At 39.8% G+C, this 20,073-nt stretch overlaps 1 protein-coding gene across 1 annotated transcript in view; it reads left to right on the top strand.

Annotated features, from left to right (window-relative positions):
• Positions 1–6: 6 nt before the first annotated feature.
• The window catches only part of ADAMTS5 (ADAM metallopeptidase with thrombospondin type 1 motif 5), a 47,464-nt gene continuing 27,397 nt past the window's right edge, over positions 7–20,073 (top strand). Inside the window, exons 1-2 of the mRNA XM_006758780.2 lie at positions 7–276; positions 11,005–11,137. Of these exons, the coding sequence (XP_006758843.2) occupies positions 7–276; positions 11,005–11,137 (403 nt within the window). The remainder of the gene's footprint in view (positions 277–11,004; positions 11,138–20,073) is intronic.

Below are 20,073 nucleotides of genomic sequence, written 5' to 3'. Positions count from 1 at the left end.
GCGTCCATGGCGCGGCTGTACGGCCGGGGCCTGCAGCATTACCTGCTGACCTTGGCCTCCATCGCCAACCGGCTGTACAGCCACGCCAGCATCGAGAACCACATCCGCCTGGCCGTGGTGAAGGTGGTGGTGCTGGGCGACAAGGACAAGAGCCTGGAGGTGAGCAAGAACGCGGCCACCACGCTCAAGAACTTCTGCAAGTGGCAGCACCAGCACAACCAGCTGGGGGACGACCACGAGGAGCACTACGACGCCGCCATCCTCTTCACGCGCCAGGTAGGTCCAGCCGGGCGGACGGAGGTCGGGCCGTGGGACAGCCATACTGGTGGCTGGCGTCTTCCGAAAACCACCTGCCCCTCTGGATAGGCTGGCCTGCTTCTTGCAGGACACCCACTCTGCTCCTGTATTCTGGGTAACCCCAGCAGCCGCCCCTGCCTTAAAAAACCAGAGCTGCTTAGACAATCAATCAATCAATCAATCAATCAGGCAGGATGTCTCTAGTCCAAGATATGGTGTCACGGATGCATCAATAGGATAAGAAGGGACTAGAATGCTGGGGGAAATGAAGATAGCTAAGTGGGGAAGGGGAAAAGCAAGTGTGTCTTGGAAATCAGGGAAAATGGAACTTTGACCAACTTCATGGAATGGGCTTGATGGGCCATCCATTGTGGTCATTTTTATCGGTCACCTTCCTTTGTGATGTTTATACATTCGTACTTAAACCTCTTCCACATTCAGTTGAGGGAAGCGTTTCCGAAGCAAGGACTCTTTGGTCAGTCTGGCTTCAGATCGGATGAGGTTCTTGCATGCCCACCCTGTTGGAATCTCATTCCTGGGAAGGAAGGAATGCAGGAGGATGAGGAGGATGCAGAAACCCAATCTTGTGAGGTTCCTTGGTTAGAAACCCAATCTTGTGAGGTTTCTTGGTAATGCCTTTGGCTTGGATGCCCCGTGCACCGCCAGCACTGCCTGCTCAGTGAAAGGTCACAGTCAGCTTACATTTTTTGTGTTTGGGATGAATGTTTCTGAAGCTCCAGTGTGGAAAGATCTGGGCAGAGTTAAGACATGGGGCAGAATGTTTTCTCATGTTTTCCTCTCTTAAGGAAGACCGTTACAGAAAGGGAAAGACATTGATCTTTCTAGGCCCAGAGGTTCTATTTGCACAATCTCTATTTGCACAGTCATCAGACACCATGTGAGTGTGACATGCAGACACCAAAGTCTGGGCTGGCTCTGCGCCTGGCTTGCTCAGCTCTGAGCCTCAGTTTGCACGACTCTTCTCTAACTGGTAGTTTTAAGTTGTGCCTCTCAGATACCTGGTAAGAAGCGACTTTTAAAGCTCATTCTTTAAGTGTTTGAGATCCACCCGGTATAGATGAAGGATTAGAAACTTTGAAAGAGTATGCAAAACCTAGGGACGAAATGGAGCAACCAGAGCTAGGATAGGAAATTCAATGGTGGCTTGCAGGAGGTTTTAGAATCACAGAGCTCCACTACCAAATCCCACCCCCCAGCCCCTTTTTTTTCACTAAGGTACCCTTGGCATGAAGAAAACGTGTTGATAAATTTGGAGTGGAGAAAAACTTGTGGTTTCTGGGGGAGACATAAATGTAAACCACAAGTAAACAAAGACAGCAGAGGGCAGCCTTAGGGAGAACCCAGCAGGACACAGTGCTATGCACCATGGAAAATCTGTCTCCTCATGAACTGATCTCCTGGAAACATCCTTTCATTTCTCCGCACAACAGTCACCTTTGAAACGGAAGAACATTCGTTTTGCATCCTTCAGTGTGAAGTTCTGTAAAACTATTTCTTTCTTCTTTGGTTTCCAAGTTCTTTTTTTTCCTTTTTTTTTGAGCAACTTTCCATGTCTGGATTTCTTGCTTTGCTACATCACAAGAGGCTGCCAAGGAGGAGGCTCCAGAGAGTTTATGGAAGGAAGTTCTGTAAAGACAAAGGGAAAAATGCTTTTGTAGGCAAACTGCTCCAAAGAGTAGGTCATTTTAATGCTTCACTTTCCTTTTTAAATGCAAATGCACATTCCATACTTTTTAAAAAATTAATAGAAGACTGTCACTTCTTACCTCCTGCCCCACAGTTTTCCTAATTGCTTCCCTGGAAAAGGGAAAACTAGTCAGCGATTCTAAATGATGTCTGTTGCTTTTTCTGGATTTGTTTTTAGTTTGGGTAGCTAACATTTCCTATTTTCCAAGCTCTGAAACCTACCAGCATATTTTAAATAGATGAACGCAAGGGAGAAATAAATGAGCAGTCTATCTTATCGCTCATAAGTATAATAACACTTATTTCTTATTTGGTCCACACATGGAAAGTATTTTGCATGGGCCCTCTCTGGCCTCCTCACCAAGCAGAATCACACTTTTAGTGAAGCAGTTGCCATTTAGTTTGGGGCTGGCCTTCTGGTATATACATCAAACTGGATGAGAACCAAATATCTGAAAAGCATGTGTGTTATGCATACATGCACCTAATTTAAAAGAGTGCTATTAATTAAGGAGCTGAGAAAAATACTCTTGAGACCCTTATGCAGCATGCATTTGAGCTTACTTCAAAAATGCAAAGTTAATCTCCACCTAATGCTTCAGAATGTGGAAAACACATTCTGGGCTAGAGGAGAAATGATCTGATCTCTCCTATCCCAGGGAAATCAGATCTCTTAAGACCTAGAGAAATGTGTTCGCAGCTATTTCTTTTCAATGGGAACTACCCAGAGTTGGCACCAGGATCCTACTTTTACAACTCTGTTTTGATGTCATAAATCCGTTGCTTAGCAGCCAGACGCCAAGCCATGAAATCCATGTTTTGATGGGCTCTGAGCTCTGTTCAAATTTTGTGTCCAGCTGTCTTCTGCTAAATTACTTGTTTTTCGGGCATGAAGCAACTGTGTGAGGATGTGTTTTCCACCCCTGTTTACTAGCCGAGGCCACCTTGAGCGTTGTGTCCGGGAGTCAGCAGAATAGCGCTAGTAATTCATTTATCAAACTGACACGCTTCATTGTCAGGACTGTCCCCCAGCACTCAGTACTGTACTAATTAGAGAAACTTTAGCACCAGTCAGTTTTCTGGCCCAAGAGTCATTTTTCATTCTGGAATGGCACTTATGCTGGAATTCACACCACTTGTGCCATCAAGCAGCCGAAATCCAATCTCCCCAGGATTTAATTGTACTTTCCAGAGTTCTTTCCTTATTCCTAGCTTCTTCTTTTATTTTAAAGTAGTTTCTTTAAAGATAAACTCTTAAGCCCATTTTGGAGACCATGCACTCTTCTTTAGAAGCAAGACCCCTACCTGCTTGATATGAAAATTGGCAGGTGTTTAACATCCCCCCAACTGGGACAACACCAATGAAAGCTTCACCCATTCCTGGATGGAAAGCATTGGATTGTCAATGAACCAGCTACGAGACTATGCAATATAAAAGGTTCATTCACGTTCATTATGAATTATCAGTGTGGCAGTCAGTAGGCAGTTGCCTCTCAGCTAACACCTCTTTATGTTGTGTGCTATAATGCTGTGGTGGGAACTCCACTGATGGAGTTTCTTCTTTCCCATCTGGCTTCTTGTTAGGTTCAGACAATAGGGGGCCCTACAAGGAGGCTAGACGCTTGAAGGAGGCAGAAGGATGTGCTTTTTCTTATTTGCTTGCTTACTGGACTGGCAAAATCCATCTCATATTTGAGTTCAAATCCCATTTAAAGCCGAAATGAACCCTTAGCAAGGATTTATAGCCTATAGGTCAACCCCAATTAATAAAAGGCAAAATAACCCAGAAATGGGAAGATTGGGACAGATTGAGCAGCTCTAGTTGAAATTTGAAAAATGATTGATGAATTGAAAGTTGCTAAGAGAGTAGACCTTAAACATTTTCATCCCAAGAAAAAAAACTGTCATTGTGTGGAAATAGATGTTAATAGACTTACCGTGGTAATAATTTCACGATATGTACATTTGTCGAATCATTATGTTGTATGCTTGAAACTAATATAACATTATAAGTCAATTATATAACAACTAAAAATAAAGAAATTGTGAAGAATATTCTGAAAAATCTAAAATCTATTCGAGACACTGTAGCACGATACACAGAACCTATTTCATTACTGCCTTTCTCATAGAGTACATGCCAATACTGCAGATTGAAAATACTGGTTCCTTTCCACCAGGTCTTATAACCAAGGGAGATGAAGCAGATAAATGTATAAGTCACTCTAATGTTAGGAAACTCTAATCAATGCTACAACTGAGCTAACAACAAAGTCTGCAAAAGGAGAGGAGAGGGAACAATCAGTTTTATCTATGGATCTTTATACAGGCTTCATTGCACATGTACAATTGAATTGACCATTAAAGGATGGTTAGATATTTTTGGAACCACCCAGCTTTCAATGAGCATTTTTTACATACTATCCATAATCATTAACAGTTTTACAATGAATCTTTCAACAATCTGCAACCTAGTATCATTGTTGTGATTTGACAGAGAAGGACACTTATACAAAGAGAAATAGAGATAATTTTTTAAGAGCTACAGATGACAAATGACAGAGATGATTGTCTGGTCTATATCTAGTGTTCTCTAACCTAAAAATGTTATAATTAAAATATGCAGATATTCAATATGTTCTTAATAGGCAGAGAGGGATTCAGAAGCTTAAAAAGTGGCCACTTTCCTAAGAATCCTTTAAGGAAAGAGACAAGGAAATGGGTCATTGCTGTACAGCATGATAACTTTTATGATAGATGAGGTCATTAGATATCATGCAAGTACATAAGAAGGTTGAGTGACCCATTTGGTTCAATTTGGAAGAAAGAGTAGGAGTTAGCCAGACTCATAAGGAGGAGACAGGCATTGCAGACACACCAAACGATCATGGCCCAGAGGTAATATGGTGATTTTGTGAAATGGAGGGGGTGATATGTGATAGGACAGACAATATTAGAGTGGAAGGGTGATAGGTTAATCTAGAGAAGACAATAACAATCAAATTATAGAGGGAGAATGAGAAGGAGAACTTTAGTATCTCTTCCTTTAGGACACTAATCCTAATGGATCAGGGCCCCACCCTTATGTTCTCATTTATTCTTAATTCTTAATTACCTCCTTATGGGCCCTATCTCCAAATACAATCACACTGGGGATTTAAGGATTCAACATACAAATTTGGGGCTGGGGGGAACCCAAGTCAGTTTATAGCATTGTGCTAAAAAGCTCAAATTGTAAACTAAAGTCAAAGAATATCTATGGAAGGAAACAACAGTGAACAGAGGTGTGTTCTGGGAAAAACCTTCTGGCCTATGTGGTTGTGTGGATCCACTAATCTTCAAGAGGGGACTTGGAGTGGTCTAAATGAAAGCAATGGCACCAGGAAGTAGAGAAGCAGAGATCAAGTTAAGAAGTGTAAATTAAGGTGGATGTGAGTTAATTCATCCTTTTTGGCAGAAGGAATCTTGAGGCTAAGATCTGGGGCCAAACTTAATGAGATATGCAAGGAATAATGGACAAGATGGATCATGAAAGTGCAGTTGAGGCTGACAGGAAGCTTGTGTTGCATTGTGAATGGATGAATGAAGGCTAAGATTGTGTCTTAAATTTTGGAGGAATGAAGGAATCTTATAGGATCCGGGGTCTATTTTATATATGTACCACAACCTTTTTATACACTCGTCTGCTGATGGGCACTTGGATTGCTTTCATATCTTGGCTATTGTAAATAGCGCTGCAATGAACATAGGGGTGCATATATTCTTTTGAATTAGTGTTTTGGAAATATCCGAGAACACTTAGTAAAGTATGTGATTGTCTAACCACTATGGTGTATGTACATATGAAACTAGTACAAAAGAATATTGAATGTAAATTGTAATTGAAAAATAAAATATATTAAAAAAAGATCTGGGGTCTAAACATATAGGTAGGGAAGTTACAAGAGGCAATGGGACCAGCCTTGGATGATAGTCTAGTCAGGAAGGAATAATAGAATGAATGAGAAAGAGAGGACAGTTACAGGAGACTTTTGGTAGATGGAGTCAGTGACTTACAGTGACCTATCAGATATGGCAGGTGAGAGAGAGATGCACGTTAATGATGTCACTGCTTTCTTACCCCGCACTTCTATATTCTTTCCTGGAACAACTTTGTGCACTTTGTATATTTAGTATGCCTCTAAATTGTTGAATTATACCAAACAGAACATAGAGATAAAGACTATGCTGTATTATCTGTTGCAAAAAAGGAATTTGCTTGACCAAGCACAATTTATGAATGTAAAAATAAGAGTAATGTCAAGAATAACATATATGGTGATCTAACAGTACCATGGCAAAGTAGGTTCAGGAATTGGAGTCTGTAGACATAGGTTGAATGTCAGCTTCACTAGTCTCAAGCTTCCCACTTTGAACACTTATTGCCCCTGAGCTTTCATTTCTCCGTCTATAAATTGAATGTTTTCATTGAATACTAACACATGTATAGTTGGAAAGCCATAGAGACCACCTGGTCCAAATTCCTTATGTTAATGATGAAGGAACTTTGTCTGAAAGCATATAAGTGACTTACATAATGATTCTTAATAATAGAGTTAGAATTAAAAAGCAGTCACCTTCCATTTGTTATCTCTAATTAGCTTTCATTCTGTTCTCCAAAATGACTCCTCCAAGCATCTACTCCCTCAGTCCCCAACTTGCTCCATTCCTTCTCCCCCTTCTTCTTACTAAACATTTATCAGGGAAAATTTCCTATCGTGGAACTCTGGGTGGGCCCAGACTATTTTTCCAGCTTCCCCAAGTCCCCTGAATCTAACAAATCCTGCCTATTCCGTCCCCAACAAACTTCCTGTCATTTCCAAAACAGACCCTGCCATTCACCATCTCCTGATGGATTCACCAATCTTTCCTTGTTAGAGTACCCTTCCTCTGAGACTGTCAGCCTTCTCTTTATCCCTCAAGATCCAATTACCTCCCTCCAGATACCTTTATTGATTCCCCCAAATCCTCTTCTTCGCTCCCTCAACAATCTATTCATAACAGCATGTCACAATCTGCTCCTCTCATAGCGTATCTGTTTTGCCACCAGATCCTCATGTTTCTTAAGGGTCAGGATCAGCTCTTATTTTATTGTGTACCACAGTGTCAGCGCCTAGCACAGTGGCAGATTGTGGGCACACCATAATTGTTTGAGGAATAAATGCACTTGGATCTCTTGGCTCCTAATCCAGCTGGGCTCTGTGTGTGTGTGTGTGTGTGTGTGTTTATCAATGCTGGGTGTGTGTGTGTGTGTGGTGTATGTGGTGTGTGTGTGTGTGTGTGTGTGTGTGTGTGTGGTGGGGGAGGGGGGTATTACTTAGTTGCATCAGAAGCATGGATAGGGATTGTATAAACATGGGTTATTGTAATGGGTGGGCCAACAGACACAATTAATGTAGTCTCTACTGAGATCCAAATCAAGGCCTTTATAATTGGGATAGCCAGAAAGCCAAATGACACATCCAGAATTGGATTCACAGGTATGGGGGATTGTGGTGTGTAAATGTATGTTTGTGTAATACTATGGCTAAAATATGTTCCACATCAGACTAATCTCCTATCAATCCCTCTTCATAGGAATTGGGTAGACAGATAGATAGACATCTGAGGCTAGTTGAATCTTTCTTTATGCCCCCCCCCTTGAGCTCCACACTTGCCCTTGCCAGGTGGTGATATCCATAGAAACAGAAGCTGCTGTTATTTAACTCGAGTTTCTCTTCTACAAGGTATTCTTCCTTCATCCTGGCTGCTGTTGCTACAGTTGTGATTTGTGCTCTTATCAGCATGTGTTTCCTTTTAGCTCCTTTTCTTAGCAGCACAGAGAGACCTATCTCCTGAGCAAGGCAAGAAATCCTACATCTCCTGTTATTTGTTTCACTTTGCATGCTCACACACCTGCTTGGTTCATTTTTCTCACCCCGTCCTGACCACCACGATTCCCCAAGTTGTACTGTCTTCTCGCCATCTGCTTGTTAAGGTTTTATACTTTGCTGGCTCCCAGTCTCCAACTCCAACTGCAGGAATAGGTCTGGGGAACAAGTAGTTCTTTTAAATTCCATAAGTCACAGGTATTGCCATATTCATAATGGCCAAACCATTGAATGGTCGCCATGCCAATGACCTCCCCGTCAGGTCTTCATCAGTCTTGCTGACTATGTCAGCTCTATTTTTGAGTTAGATACAATGTCCCAGTCTTATCTCCTGGCCAATGCCACAGCACAAGCCCACTGGTTCAATCTCTGCATACTCTTGCAACCCTCGCTTTTTAGTTTTTACTAAATCTCCCATTGCATTACTGTCTGTTTACACCATGGTGATAAAATATTGATCCTGTATGAAAAGAACCCCTTTAACATAACAAAGATGTAATTTACCTTCATATCTACACTAATCAATCAGAAAAACTCTTGTCAGCACTTGTAATTCATTTATCTCTTGTGTGAATACTGTATGTGACTCACATTTCTTCATTATCCCCTCCCCCAAATCCAGATAGATGGATAGATAAATGGTATTGCCCCAACAGTATTCTTACCTCTGTGAATAATAACACACATTCCTATAAATTTAAAATGAGACTCTCACCTATAAATATTGCTATAAATCACCACAAAAATAGACGTGAGTGTGATGTGCTATACTCTTACTAATTTGATGCACAAGTTGAGTTTTAATACATTGGAATGAACATTGGATCACAAAGAAACACATGAATTTACTGTAAATCTTGAGGATGAAATCATAACGGGGCTGCCAGTGTTTGAAACTGTGTGAATTAAATGGAAAGACTGCCAGTTTACGTAATTATACTTACAGAAATATAGTGTGACTATGTCATCAAGGGGTTTAATCAGTGTGTTTAAAAAAAAATAGCTGCTTCTGTTCATAATTTTGTCACATGCACACATTTCCATGGCAAAGGGCCAAATGCATTTAATGCAATTCAAGGATGACAAGGAGGACTGATGGCCTCTAATGAGCAATTGATTACCACCAGCACACATATAGAAATGAAAAATCCAGATTAAACTTCGTTCAGAACAGGAGGACCATTTCCATTTGCTGTGGCTCTTCAAACTTGTTAACGAAGTAAGGGGCAAGAAGGGGAAACAATATTGAATTTTAACATTCTACTTGAAGATAAGGAACCCCAGTTGTGGATATAAACATAAGTCTTGGTTTTAAAAAGTATGTGTGTGCAGAAATGAACTTAACCTGGATTTTTGGTCTTAAAGCTACTAACGGGATTGGGGGGGGGAGGGTTAAAAAATGTATTGTACTATATTATTAAATCTAAGACTTATTATTATGCAAAAGTGTGTTCCAGTTTCAATTTTAAAAACTACTAATTTGTTTTCAACGGCTGTAATTTGAGATCCCACAGGATGACATATAAGGATACACAGGAAACTTTGGTAGGCTACTGTTGGTTTGGTGATTTGATTCACCAAGCCTCCTTGGCCGAGATTTCCACTGTCTGGAACTATAATAAGATGGCAGCCACAGTGTAATTCGTCACAGTTGGGATTTCATAATGCATGGAACACAGTAAAAAATGAAAATGTACTAGAAAATGTACTAGAGAGATCATAGGATATATCATTTAAATATTTTTCACGGTGGTTGGATTTTTATGCAGCAAAATAGAGAAGAGTTAGAAGAATATGTTGACAATGAGGAGGTGGCATTAGTTATGTAGTAATAACATCTTGTGCTGGCTTCCAGAAATCCATTGAGGTCTTACTAGCTTAGCTAGCGTATAGCTTGTTAAAGGTGTGTGAGGCCTACATTGCGTCTGACTGTACATCATAATTCACCTCAATTCAGCAAATGTTTGTTGAGCTCCTATCATAAGCCAGATATTGTGGTAGTGGGGATACTAAGATGATAGCTGTAATAGAAACTGTGCATGTTATTTCAACTAGTACATTGTCATCTTTCATAGTAATTAATAATTTTATAAGAAATCTTTTCATTCTAGTTATTTACCTATGGCTTACTAGGATACTATCTTGCTTTTTCAGATATAAATGTGCACACTGTCAATTAATTTTTATTGAAAACCATAGGCAAGCACAAGAACTTCTAATGTATATTAATACTCAAATGGCATTTAAGGGAAAGTTTATCATGATACATCTATCATGCAAAAAAAAATTCGCTTACATTTTTTCTTTACACTTCTCCATTTTCAATTGTCTGTTGATGCCTCTTTTATCTAACTCTATAACTTGTAACCATTAGTGGGGGATGATCATGTTCTCCTTTAAGAATCTCTTAATATACAACTTCTCACCAGAAAAATGCATACACTCACTTATATAAACACAATGTATAACATGTATTTTCTGAGTACGGATCTGGTTGAGAAATACTTCATTAAATGCATACATTTCTGAAGACACGACCTGTGAAATTACAACTCAATTTGGAAATTAAGAGTTGCTCTTTCAAGGAATCGTGCTTTTAGATTAAAATTTAGTTTCCTATCCAAATTACTGATATATTGATATTCTGCCACAGATATGTGGTTGCAATTTGCCCCTGTGATGGAAAATACATTATTAGGCGGGGCTTCTGATAAAGTTAGCATGCATTTCGGTCGGACTATTAAGGCTTTCCTAAGCATGACCATATGTGAAAGTGGTCCATGACATATGTGTCTGCATACATGGGCTCCAGCTCGGTGAAGGCTCCAGCTGTTCCTATAATGGACAAGCTACCATCCTCCGATATCTTTTTAAATGTAATTGAGTCCCCTCATCCTTCTGTGCCTCTGGGGCTCAGAGAAGCTTAGAAGAGTCGATGCCATTGGTTTATCTTTGGCACATTCCCAGAGCCGAACAGGTGATACCATAAACATACCCCCGTGTTGCCTTTTGCAGTGAGCAAGTGGTTCTCCAAGGTGGACCCTTCTGGCTTGTAATTGATTTTAATGATTTCTTTCTTTCTCCTGGGAAGGATTTATGTGGGCATCATTCATGTGACACCCTGGGAATGGCAGACGTTGGGACCATATGTTCTCCGGAGCGCAGCTGTGCTGTGATTGAAGACGATGGCCTCCACGCAGCTTTCACTGTGGCTCACGAAATTGGTATGCAGCGCCCTTTCTCTTCCCTCGCCAAATCAAACACTTGTAACAGCTGCAGCAGGAACTGAAATACTTGGCAATGAATTCCAGATTTCTCCTGGTTCAGATGCGGCCTTAGGGATTAAATTTGTTTATATTTGCACTTTCGGGGTTAACTAATAAGGGAGACGGAAGGCAAAGTCAGGCACACGGTAGATGTTTCCTGTCTGACACTTGTCATTTAAAAGCATAAGAGAAATTTGCTACTGCCACTGTCTTTTAAGCATCCTTAAATGACTCTTAGAGGAGATTTGTCACAGTTGGCTAGGAATGCAGAGCTGTTCCTCTTAGGGGTTACTCAAGACCCTACTGACTCATCCAGGGCTAAGCGGTTTGCACACAAATGTATCATGTTTTCTTCCACTATGGCTGATAAGAGCTTGGTCCTGTCAAAGGTAATCAATAGCTTATGGTAAACATGCCTGTCTTGTTTTTAATAGCAAAGCCAAGCTCAGTGGTCAACAGAGTTTGTTTTAAAATGTCACTTAGCTGGTGTGTTTGTCATACGAAACACATCTAAATCCTAAAACTAGAAGTTTAGGGCTGAGTTAGTTGTTGAAAAATACCCCAGCAGTTAGAAATATGTGTTTTCTAACATTGACATAGGCTACTAGGTAGGCATATGAGAGGTTAGTTCAGTACTTAGGATTAGATGTTAGAATTAGACACATCTGGGCTCACTTTTTGCTAAAGTACTTTCTACCTCTGTCACATTGGTCTTACTATTTAAACTTTCTAAGCTTCAGTTTTTATATCTGAAGTATAGGAACAACATTGCCTATTTCATGGAGTTATTTTCAGGACCAAATTGGGTAAATTATAGATATCAGCTGTTATCGTTATCCACATAATCATGTTTTGCTTTTTAATTAAATAGTTCATTTCCATTTTTAAATGCATGTATCACCTTTTAGCATCATTTTTTTTGGGAAGGGCAGAGTATGATTTGATAATTGTTATTTTTTTTGCTGTATTTTATTAAATAGATTTCATTTTTTAAGCTGAAACCCTAATTTTTAAATAGAAATTAAAATTTTTTTTCACATCCCCAGTAGGCAAAGAATATTCCACAAGGTGTTGATTTCTTGCTTCTATGTGTTCTCTAAATACTTCAAATCAAAGGTGTAATTAATTGCATGCATTAGTGTATCGCAGCAGTAAAATAGAGATCTGTAGTCAAATTTCAATTCTTATGTGTTAATCATGACTTTAATTTCCTTAACTGACACTCTTCTTATCATCTAAGCAAAAAAAAGGAACAAACATAAAGTATTTGTTGCCTAAATAACCACTCAAAGGCACTGCTGATAATAATTCAATATAACATCACATGAATTGAGCATCTTTAGCTTAAGGAACCCATGATCTGAGATGAAATCCCAGCTCTGTCTTAGTATTCTGTGTTTTATGTCAGCTGAGTCATTTAGACACTCTCAGAATCCATGGCTTTCTGTTGTGCTGGGCTAGAAGAGTTGAAAGTATTTTTAAGATCCATATGCCATTTGAGCTTCAGGGATGGGATTATGTCTTCACCTGTCTCTCACTCGTGCATATTAAAGTAATTAAAACTACAGCCTCATCTTGGCTGGGTGACTTGGTTGGTTGGAGTATTGTCCTATGCACCAAAAATTTGCAGGTTCAAGCCCCAGTGGGGTCGGGTATATGAGGCAACCTATCTCTCTCTCTCTCTCTCTCTCTCTCTCTCTCTCCTCTCTCTCTCACTCCCTCTGTCTCTCTCTCTCTCTCTCCTTCCCTCCCTTCCTATCTCCCTCTCTCTCTTCCTCTTTCTCTCTCTCTAAAATCAATGAAAACATATCCTTGGGTGAGAATTAAAAAAAGGAAAACAAAACTATAACCTCATATAGATCCTAACTCAATATTTATTACATGTCTCTGTGTTCATGAGTAAGAGGCAGAAACATGAAAGCTGCCTAAGAATTGGCAACTTTCCAATTCTGCATCAGAACCTAAGAGAGATTAGTCCAAATACTCAAGAGGATTGTAATTAAACAAGATTTAAAAAGCAACACCAGTAATTAATCACCATTATTCGGACTGAGAGAAGCCCCATAAGATTCTAAATCCCTGGGAAGGCAGGGGGTGGTTCCTCTCTGTCTGGGTAGAGGGATGGTGAGGAATAAGGAACAGAGCTGAATTTTGGCATCACCCATCTATAAGACTATGAGCCAATTCCTGATCTTCCAAAGAAGAGATTAGAAACTTCTCGAAGGAAGGGCTATTACTTCCTTCAAGCCTGTACTGATCCCTTTTCACACTTGGACAGCATCTGGGAGACTTCCCGGGAGGAGCAGCCTGCAGCAGTAAGTGCATCTTCTTTGGGGCTGCATTGACTCTCAAGCCAACTGGGCTGGAATGAAAAGGCTCCCAGCATCACCTTTCCCAGCCCTCCTGAATCCTAAACCAAGGGCCTGGGGTCACACAGACAGATGCAACCATCTGAAAGGGGAGCAGCCAGATACCAATGAGAACAGATGTTTTATTAAAACTAAATGTGTGCAGTACAAACTTTTCTTAATGGGACAAGAATATAAAACGATGTTGGCGAAATGTGGGGTTCTATGTGAAAAATGAAACCTAAATTGTTGACATATGACTACACCTGTCCGTCCCCCCTTTCATTTCTTGGTTGAATCACCTCTATTTACTTCTTTAAACTTCTCTATAATTCATTCTCCAATCAAACTCTGCCTACTTAATTTTCCTTTTTGCACGACATATGGCCCCATCAGAGACATTTAAGATCTGGGCATAGAGGAATATGGATTTAATTCCCATTTCATAAAGAGATCTGGCTTTCATTCATTTTCTAATTGCTTTATTATTCTTTAATTTCACTTTTTTGCCTAAAAAATTGTGAACATGTGTTATAAAGTCTGAGCCTTACAAAACTTAGAGAAGATAACCTTACAAAATATTTCCTAATCATCTGTATGTGATTACAGTCGCCCCTCCGCAGCCAGTGTGTTCTTGGGTCTGTTTCCAGTGCTTTATTTTTAGGTGGTTGCATGAGGCCATGTAACGAGCTATTCATGCTCTGGATTCTAATTCTACTCCATCCTTCTCATGTGATTTCCTCCCTTCCCTTTTATTAGACATATACTACCTCCCAGATTTGGAGGTTAACGATACGAGCTATGTCTGGTGATGAAAAACCTTGTGAATCCCCAGTTTGCTAGAGTGTTTTGAATTTCCTTGAGCCCATTTCAGAATGTGCAGTTTGCTTCATGTACACAGACTGTGAATATGTTACTAGCTTAAAACATAAGCTATGGAGAAAATGTCCAGGCTGTTTCCATATGTTTTCTTTTTTATTTCTTCTATAAGCTCTAAAGCAGTGGTTCTCATCCTTTTGGCCCTTTAAATACAGTTCCTCATGTTGTGACCCAACCATAAAATTATTTTCGTTGCTACTACATAACTGTAATGTTGCTACTGTTATGAATCGTAATGTAAATATCTGATATGCAGGATGGTCTTAGGCGACCCCTGTGAAAGGGTCGTTCGACCGCCAAAGTGGTCGCGACCCACAGGTTGAGAACCACTGCTCTAAAGGATATATTTGGTTAAGACTAACACCTTCATGAACCGACTTAAATTTTCTCATGGAGTGCCCCACTGCATCCTCTTTTATACATAGTGGTTTAAAACACAAAGCCATTGTACCTGAATCAGAATTTTCTCTGTTCTTTTCCCTCCTCCATCTGAAACATGTTGGTATTGAGAATTAACAGGAAAGCTAAAGAGGCCAGCCTGAAGTGCCTTCTGGCACCTGTTCTATCCATGGGGTTAAAGTGGGTTAAGTGAACAATTGGGAAAGTGACTCTTTTCATGCCCCGCTTTCATGCCCCGCATGTTAACTGGAATACTTTTCTTTCCCTGCTAATTCTTTCTAAGAAAGAGCTAGATGTTGGAGGTACCTACTCAACTGGTAACCATGCAGGCTTCTGGCAAGTAAATTTTGATGACCTTAGATTCTCCATAGGCAGCAAAACTTTGCCTTCCTCCTGTCGATGTTATGTGCATGTAAACACTGATTACATTTTGAGAACATTTATGAAAGTTGCTTTAAACCATCAAGAACCCAGTCCCCATCTCTGTTCCTTGAGTGGAGGCAGGAATGTGGTTACAGCCATTTTACAATCCAAATGTGAACTGGAGAAAGTTCCAAGTGAATGTAAGTTTATATTTTGAGTTTATATTTTTAACTTGTCAAACTTTTATTATCGGCTTGTAATAATAAAGATTTCACCTGCTGCACACATGCTTGCTCAAAATAATAATTTTATTGATGTTTGGCCAGCTTCTAATACAGCATGGGGGACAATCTGACTTTATTTAGACTGATGAAATCCATGATTTGCAAACTTGCCGAAGCTTTGCTTTATGGTAGTTAATTATAAAATGTGCTAAGTGACTCTCTTCGCCATGAAAGATTCCAAAATGCTTCCTCAGCTGAAAGCAGGCAACTGAAAAAGCTGAAGCCAAATGTTTGGCTGGAGACCTAGGAAGTGGTTGAGACACAACAGCAGAGCTGCCCGCGTTTTGCTGTGGTTAGAGTGCGTTCTCTGGTTGTGCTGATCTGCGTGGGACTGTGCTCCCATAGATGATTAGATTAAACAAGGCCATGTTTTGAAAAGCTGCAGAGGCCCTGGAAACACCGTAGACCAACGCCAAGTGCACAGAATCAGATGTCAGGACTGGCTGTGAGATGTGAAATGAAAGGAAGCTAGGATTAAACTTGGTATTTTCCCCCAAAACCGTAGCTTTAATCAACACAAACTGAGCATTTTTTTCAATCCAGTTTGGGCCAGTGCCACACTGTGTCTTTCTTGGCCCCCAGATGAAAGGTGGGAATAGGACTTTGTTGTAGGTCTGGCAGCATTGAGAGATTTGGTGTTTAGCATCAGTTGTTTGTTTTATAAATCAAATCCCAATTAATATTTCTTTAAGGGAGGCCTATAGATTGTCTGCCATATGTGGAAACCCAACCAGTTGAAGGTGGCCTAAGCAGTAAATATCTCACACACTTAATGCATGATTTTTTTTCCTTATGATAAGAAATGTCCTTTTCTTTCCCAAATCAAGAGTGTCTAGATATGTCAAAATTCATCAAAACGACTGAGTATTGGAATACTCATAAGTAAAAGTATAATAAGCCCAGGATGTCAATGAGAACAACAAAATAGCTAACAATTCCTGGGCAATAGATATTTGTCAGGCCTGTATATTGAGCACTTTGCATCTTTAATATCATTGCGTCCTCACAAAACACCATGAAGTAAGCACTTCTAATGAGTCACCCAAGAGACAGGAAACTGACATACAGAGAAATTTCTAAACTTGTCTAAGGTCAACAACTAGTAAACTGGTAAAATCCTAACCCATTTCATCTGGCCAGAGACCCCAAGATTTTGATACTATCCTCTAATGGTTTGTTGGTGCTCATTTTGTAGGCGATAATCTTGAATTTGATTCAGAAGGATATTGACACAGCTAGTTATAAGGTAAAAAAAAAAAAAATAAGTTTTGTTCCTTCCAATTGATGCAGTATTTGCCATTTATGTTTACTGTTTTGAAATGGGAGTTCTAGAGTTTTATTATTTTTACATAAAACTGCGTTTGAATGCACATGAGCTCTCCTGCTATTGGAGCTCCTGGCTGCCTTCTTCAAGGATTCTAGATTCTGATCCCATTTGAGGTATTGACTCACTTTTCAACCCCTTGGCATGACCTTCTTGCACCTCAATAATCCAAGCTGGAAAATTAGGTAAAATAAAAACATGATTTCATGAAGAGACAGATGCTTCATTTGACCTGTGCTTTCTTAAGTAAACACATTACAGAGTTTTGTGACACATTTTAGGAGCTTGCTGTGTCCCCTTGTCCATTGGTCACTCTGGGGTCAAGAGCCTGAAATTCTGTTTAACTTGCAGACCAAAGTTTAGAAAAACAACCAATTTCCTTCCTGAGGTTAATGTTATAAGTCAGCCCTGGTTGTACAGTAATACCTGAGTTGAATAAGAAGCTGAACTAACATTTTCCTTTAAAGTAGCATGTCTTTACCCAGGTGAACATTGTCTCAGGTTTTCTAACAGCAGATTCACTTGTGAATTTAGGAAGCAAGGTGGTTTAAAAATCTATATTTTGAACATTAGAGATGAAATTTATTTAATACAATCACATGCACTTGCCAATTTTAAAAGATGGTTATCATACTAGAAAAAGTATCATGTGACTAATTGTTTGCTATCTGAACTAACAGTATAAATCAAACTCTTACCCCATAGTCTTTGCTTTGACATAATCTACCATGAAATGCATTTCCTTAGCCTAATTGAAATAAACTCCTTCTTGATGGGTGATGAGCACTTAATAGCATGACTTTTGTATTTATGATGTGCATTAGTGTCTATTAAGAATAGATCAGTATTTTCTCCAAAAGCACTTACAAATTACACCTTGATTTTAAACAGCAAGATACAGTTCTGGTGGCTGCCTCACTTGAGCAAATACAGGATCAGACAGTTACATGATTCTCTAAATTTTACTCTGACCTCTCTAATACTTTTTCTTCCTTATTTAGTGTATAAATGCAAATACCATTAACAAGTGCACCCACTACACAAGTGTATTTGGTCCTTAATTGCCTCAGGATTTTAGGTGAGAAGTTTGCAATTACATCAATTGAGAATAAGAGATTCACTAATAAAAATAGTAATGTAAACAAGATTGCTTAACTTAGTTCAAGCAAACGAACTTCAATCATTTGCAATCTACTAATTATAAATGTTTGCAAATACAAATACTAATTTTTCCATAAATCAAGACTCCAGAACCTCTACTCGAAACCCAGATAGTGAATTGTGGCCCTAAAGCCACTAGGCGTTTTCACTTCCTGTTTTACTGAGGGAACTTGGTTAAACTTTCTCTAATATCTTCTTTTACCCTCCAAAATTGCTTTGAGACCTCTTTATCTTTCTTTTCCAATACTTTGACTTGAGAAAGATGTATCTCTCTCTCTTTCCCAGGGTAACAATGGTTTTTCTGTGACTTTCTGGAATCCACCCCCCTGCCTCCTCCAAGACTTTACCCCTCAAATAACTTCGCTCTGTTCTAAAAACTCATCATAAAATACATATTTGATGAAAACAACAATGAATCACTTTAAGAGTTGTAAACAATTTCTCCAACATTTTCTTACATTGGCTGTTTTACTCTCTGGGGCACATGGATGACTATCAGCCATGCTAAGCCCGCTGGAGGCAGCTCTTCGGAGAAATGCTTAATCTCCCATCCACATCTGTAATTTAAAAAATCTCTGTGAGTGATTTATGAGCAAACTCTCACTGGAAAAGGCAATGTCCTAGGCAGTCAATGACATCATGATATATTCTGATTCCCCTTCACATCATGTACTTGAAATATATTGTTTTCAGCTGGGACATTGCTTTTTAAATTTCCTAGATTCTGGATTTTTCTCTTTGAGTCAGCTTTTAGTATTCTTGTGTGTTGTCTTTACTGAGAATGTCCTTTTAAAATAGGTAATGCTGCCCTGGCAGGTTTTGTTCAGTGGTTAGACTAGAGCATCAGCCCACGACTGAAGGGTCTGGGTTTATTCTGGTAAAGGGTACGTACCTCAGGTGCAGGCTCAATCCTGGTAGGAATGTGTGCAGGAGGCAGCTGATCAATGTGTCTCTCTCACATCGATGTTTCTCTCTCTCTCTCTCTGTCTATCCCCCTCCCTTTCACTCTGTCTGAAAAAAAATATCTATGGAAAAAATATCCTCAGCTGAGGATTAACAACAACAAAATTTAAAATAGCTTATGCTTTTATGTGTACCTTGCCATTTTAGGGCTCAAAGGTATTGGCAAATACCATGCCTGGCATTGGATGTCTTAGCATAATGATTGGAGGGTCCCATTTGCAAATCGCCACTTTTCCTGCTCACAGCCTTTGCTATGTGTGTCACGTCTTTCCTGACGGGGATCCAACATCCCTCACATTGATCTTCCATTTTCATTCCTGTCCAGCTCCTGCGGGGAAGTCACATGGGCTTCTCTCACTGTGCCCTGGCTCCAGCCACTGTGGAACTGGCTGCCTGTTTCTCTGGGCGCTTAAAAGGTCTTCAGATTGCCCATGACTCTCACTGCCCTTGGGAGAGCGTGCCTGTCCCAGCCAGCTGACATACTTTTTCATGGAGGAGGGACCATTCCTCTGCCCTCCGAAGAGTCCGCCTCTCTTTCAATGGATGCTCAAGCAAGTCCACTCCTGACCGACTCTTGGGGATCTTACAAAATTCCCCTCTCCTTTTAGCTCTCGCTGAAGTGGGACTCAGATTCGTTCATGCTCAGAATGGCAATGTTCTCTGAGGGCCAAATAAGAATTTCTTATCTGTATCTTCAGCAGAAATGAAGTTGCTGTGCTACATGAGTAAATGTAGGGAGTGTACAAGTCACAATAGTATGCCAAGTAGCATGCCAAAATACTCATAAAATCATACCAAAGAATTTTAAAATCAACTGCTTTGCTTATATAACTGAAATCTTTAAAATGATATGCCTTACCACTATATGAAAGAAAAAAAAATTGAGGTACTCTCCTGGCCCCTCAAAGTTAAATTGGTATTTGCCACATGGCCTGCACTTTAAATCCGAAACCTAATACCTACCCTCCATCTGAAGTGACAATCCCTTAATAAAAATGCACCTGGCAAGTGCTATTTACTTATGTAGATTTGGAGGGGGAAAAGGGCTCTTAGTCCTTTAAATAAATATGACTATTTTATGAAATAGAATGCAAAAAGTACATGCTTTTTTTAAAATATAAAATAAATATTATGTTGCAGAGATCACTTTAAGCCATTTCCCCTCTCATTTAT

Source organism: Myotis davidii, unplaced genomic scaffold (genome assembly GCF_000327345.1).
Source record: "Myotis davidii unplaced genomic scaffold, ASM32734v1 scaffold175, whole genome shotgun sequence".
Classification (NCBI taxonomy): domain Eukaryota; kingdom Metazoa; phylum Chordata; class Mammalia; order Chiroptera; family Vespertilionidae; genus Myotis; species Myotis davidii.
The sequence above is the reverse complement of the archived record's forward strand: the minus strand, read 5'-3'. Positions and strand labels throughout refer to the sequence as shown.